The sequence below is a fragment of the Sinocyclocheilus rhinocerous genome, unplaced genomic scaffold (genome assembly GCF_001515625.1).
Source record: "Sinocyclocheilus rhinocerous isolate Xijiao unplaced genomic scaffold, SAMN03320098_v1.1 scaffold227, whole genome shotgun sequence".
In the NCBI taxonomy this organism is placed as follows: domain Eukaryota; kingdom Metazoa; phylum Chordata; class Actinopteri; order Cypriniformes; family Cyprinidae; genus Sinocyclocheilus; species Sinocyclocheilus rhinocerous.
The window spans coordinates 119,416-124,345 of record NW_015633170.1 but is presented as its reverse complement, the minus strand read 5'-3'; the positions used below and the strand labels follow the sequence as shown (position 1 = coordinate 124,345).

At 34.5% G+C, this 4,930-nt stretch overlaps 1 protein-coding gene across 2 annotated transcripts in view; it reads left to right on the top strand.

The window, feature by feature from the left end:
* The window catches only part of LOC107743247 (voltage-dependent calcium channel subunit alpha-2/delta-3-like), a 43,325-nt gene that overhangs the window by 19,368 nt on the left and 19,027 nt on the right, over positions 1-4,930 (top strand). For both annotated transcript variants that reach the window (XM_016556389.1, XM_016556388.1), the window contains exons 11-12: positions 832-945; positions 2,912-2,990. In XM_016556389.1, coding sequence (XP_016411875.1) covers positions 832-945; positions 2,912-2,990 — 193 coding nt within the window. The remainder of the gene's footprint in view (positions 1-831; positions 946-2,911; positions 2,991-4,930) is intronic.

The window sequence follows — 4,930 nt, the reverse complement described above, 5'->3', positions numbered from 1 at the left end:
TTCAAACAGCGGGTTAATATATATATATATATATATATATATATATATATCACAGTATTTTTGCTGTATTTTTGATTAAATAAATGCATTGTTGTCCATAAGAGCCCTCTTTCAAGAACATATTAACAAAACAAAAATGTATGTAAAAATATTACCAACTTACCTTTAAAAATACAATTTTAACTCACATTTTATATGACATTGTATAGGTTATTATTATTTTTTTTATTTTTTATTATTATTACAAATTTCTACTAGATTACTTTTGAACCTGGCTGCAATTATAACCTTATATTATCTTTTTGTTTGTACATGATCTTGTCTGTTGTCTGCATACAAAGATTTGATCAAAACATGCAATACTTTGCAAATAATGTTAATGCATTGTTGCCTGTACAGTAATCACACACATACTGTATGCAACCAACGTAATCATAACATAACTAAACAATAAAATATTACAAGGTTGTGCTATTTTGTGTCCAATGTTAAGCTACTGATACTAAAAAAAGTACAGTAGTTAATTTAGGGGCATTGCTACAGTACTTTAGCTAGTCACTCTTGATATTGACCAATCAGCATTCAGGATGTATCATACAGCATAAACACAGTATCGGATATATCTCTTTTCACAGACTGGTAATGTAAATGCAGAAACCATTTTGAAGACAATTTCCTGTTTGATTCTGTTGTTAAGTTTTAGCTTTATGTGTTAGTGAATCTCTCTAAGGCTGATAGTTTAAGCTTATTCTGTCAAGCTGAATTCTCATTCTCATAATGAAAAGTCTCTCTCTCTCTCATGTTTCCTTATCATTCCCTCTCACTGTGCAGATTAATCAGACCGGCCGAGGAAGTTCATGTAGTCAGGCGATCATGCTGATAACAGATGGAGCCACTGAAATGCACGATGATGTTTTCGCCAAATATAACTGGCCTGAGCGCAAGGTAAGATTAGGAAAATGATCAAAAAGGAGGTTTTCTGCACATAACAACCACATTTTCAGTTTAAAAGCATCAAAATCATAAATATGATTTATCATTAAATCTTACTTGAGATACATTATAAACTGCAGCATTATGTCTTTGAAGTATATTGGTTCGTTTCCTGCCTAAGTGCAGCGTGTTTTCTCTTACTTTATGGATTTAGTTATAATTGCTTTTTTTCACCCCAGCACAAGTGTAAAATTCCCTTTTGAGAGCGTTTTGACATTTTGAAGAATTGTGTTTGGCTCCTGCGGTGGTTGTCTGAAAAAGTGTGTTAATGTATATTGAATTGCTGACAGCACCAGCTTATTTTGACAAACTCTTCAAACATGGGGGAAAGTGTTGAATAAACTGATTTGGAGGGTTTGCTCATGTATCTGCCCTTGGCGGTGCTGAATCAGTCACCCGATTGACCCTGTGAACCAGTTTTTGCCGACTACGGCGCAGTTTGCGCTACCAGACGTGTTCATAAAGCATTCGGCATTCAGGTGAACATGTTAAGAGAACATTTCTGCCCTGTATTGGTCGTGTGTGTAATTCTAAGTCTCATGTCCTAATCGGCGGGGGGAGAAATGCGTTTTTACAGCCTGCAGATGTGTGTATGAATTGTCGCTGGCCCACTGCGGTGTAACCGCTCAGTATTGGTTGGAATCAAAAACCATTTATACATGGGAGACAGGAGCAATGTACTGAGAAATGGAGGGATGGAGAATGAAAAAGAGGAAGGGAGAGAGAGAAAAAAATAAATGAGTGCGCAGAGAAGAAACATCGAGAGGAATGGTTGCAGTCTTGAGACCACCTTCATGTGCACTAATTAATAAATAAAATGTTTAAACATTTAAGGATGTACATTTTGGACAAGACCTATTAAGCATCTGTTAATACAAATCTTTTTTGTTCTCTATACTCAGATCTTTGGTTGTTGAATTTGGCCTTTTTATTTTTTCTTCCCCAGCAAGAGCATCTTGACACATGCATTTAATAGTGTTTTTAACTTGACAAAGAAACTATAAAATTAAGTTTTACATTGTTTAGATGCATTTCTCACTTGACATTTGCTTTAACGTAATACATGTTGTAAGCAGGGTTGTTACTGTAAACTAAAACTATTAAAATCATTTTTACTAATTGAAATAAAGCTGAAATAAAATATAAATATTAGATGAAAAACGTAATTTAAAAAACTGAAATAAGTTTAAGCGCTAAAATTACTAAAAAAAAAACTGAACTAAAAACAGAAATATACAGAAATATAAAAACTAATAAAATGACAAAAGCACACAAGACAATTACTAAAACTGAAACAAAAAATATATAAATAAAAGCTAATTCAAAATATTAATAAAAACATTAATAGTATATAAATAATACTAAAACTACACTAGATTTAGGGCCCTGTATTTTTAAACAGTCTAAACTAATTTGAATTTAAAAAAAAAGAAAAAAAGAAAAGAAAATATGTAAAACCACTGAATTGCCATGTTTTCCTGATTGATCATAGCTGTCACTCTGAGTACTCATGCAGGGTCTCTGGTAGATATCTAAAACTGAATCTTAAAACATATGGTGAACCATTTTCCTAGCTGGTGTGTTACACCAGTTGTGTAATTAAGTAAATGTGCCACGGCAGTTGTTTTCCAATGAGTAATCAAGTAATCAGGATTTACCCTGACGTTGGGAAATTGCATTGTGGGAAACAAGTAGATTATTTGGTTTAAATTCAGAGATCTGCTGCATGTGTGTTTTCAGCATGGAGAACCAGAGAGAAACAGAGGAATGAAAAGTAACAGACCAACATTATTGCATTAATATTTGTGTGTACGAATTCAACATATTTGAAACTGTAGCAAGCCAAGATAAAAGCTACTCATGTGTAAAAGAGTTTCATTGTAAGAGTTAAAAGATACTCTTTTCTTTTTGTCCATAGGTTCGTATATTCCCCTACTTGATTGGCCGTGAATCTGCATTCGCTGATAACCTAAAATGGATGGCGTGTGCCAATAAAGGTTTGTGATTTTTTGTGGGGGATGATCTTCCAAATGACAAACTGAATTTGATTTACATTCCATTAAAATTTTTGCTAATTAGTTAATTAATTATCCTGGCTGGGTTTTGCTGGTCATGGAAGCTAAACCCAGCATTGTGGGTTTATTGGTGTGAAGGCTGGAGGAAATCACGCGAGTGTTGAGTGCTTGATGGGAGTGTGACAGAAACTGGCTCAACTCACAGAGCTGACATGCAGAGGTCAAGGGTCAACTGAGCCTAAATCACTCTTCCTGTCAGCTTGGCTCCCGTGGCTGCACAGCGTTGATCACTCCCATGTGCCCACGCCACGGATGACTAGCTGCGGGATGAGGAACGCGCACACACACACCATGCTGAGAGTTTCTAGCTCTGCACCTGGAGCCTCTGCAGTAGTACATGCACATTTTCAACACTGCCAAATGGAGGGAAAATGCGTCTGATAATCAGCCAGTATATTGTCTTTATAATTGTAATCATTTAAAGTCAATAACCATGAACTATGAATACAAAAAGAAAGACTATAATATATCATTTAAAGCATTATGAATACCTTTTAAAAGAATGTCGCAGTAAGTAAATCTGTAAAAATACAGTATATTTACAGACTTTATGCAAAGTGTTACTAAAATGCATTTAGTCAAAATATACATGAGAATATACTGTATATTACCGTTCAAAAATTTGGAGTCTGTAACATTTTTAGATGTTTTTGATCTTAAACCTCACCAAAGCTGCTTTTATTTGTACAGTAAGCTGTAAAAACTGTAATATTGTGAAATATTAGTACAATTTAAAATAACTTTTATATTTAAATATATTTTAACATTTTTACTGTTTTGTCACATGGCCCAACAGAAATCAGTCTATTATGCTGATTTGTACATTTCTTAATATTATCAATGCTGAAAACAGTTGTGTTGCTTAATATTTTTGTGGAATTTTCAGGATTCTTCAAAAAAGAGCAACGTTTGTGTGAAATAGAAAAAACTATTGTAACAATGCAAATGTCTTATATATTATAATGATAATGATAGGATCATAATATGTATTTTAAAGTATTATAAATACATTTAAAAGAAGGTATTGCAGGGTTCATAAAAAGTGTTACCAAAATGTATTTTGCATATATATATATATATATACAGTGCTGTGAAAAAGTTTTTGCCCCCTTCCTGTTTTTTTTTTATTTTTTGCATATTTGTCACACTTCAATAATTCAGATCATTAAACAAAAATAAATAATGATATGAAATAATGATTTCATTTATTAAGGGAAAAAAGCTGTCCAAACCAGCCTGGCACTACGTGAAAAAATCTAATAACTGGCTGTGCCACCCTTTGCAGCAACAACTGCAATCAAGCTTTTGTGATAACTGGCAATGAGTCTTTCACATCGCTGGGGAGGAATTTTGGCCCACTCTTCTTTGCAGAATTGTTTTCATTCAGCCACATTGGAGGGTTTTTGAGCATGAATGGACTCAAGCTGTTGTGATAACTTGCAATGAGTCGTTCACATCGCTGGGGAGGAATTTTGGCCCACTCTTCTTTGCAGAATTGTTTTAATTCAGCCACATTGGAGGGTTTTCGACCATGCATGGACTGTTTAAGGAAATGCCACAGCATCTCAATCTGATTTAAGTCCGGACTTTGACTTGGCCACTCCAAAACCTTAATTTAGTTTTTCTTGAGCCATTCAGAGGTGGACTTGCTGGTGTGTTTGGGATCATTGTCCTGCTGCATAACCCAAGTGCGCTTGAGCTTGAGGTCACAAACTGATGACCGGACATTCTCCTTCAGGATTTTTTAATAGAGAGCAGAATTCATGGTTCCATCAATTACTGCAAGTTGTCCAGGTCCTGAAGCTGCAAAGCAGAATTTTCAGTATCATTACTCCAGTCTTCAGTGTCACATGATCCTTCAG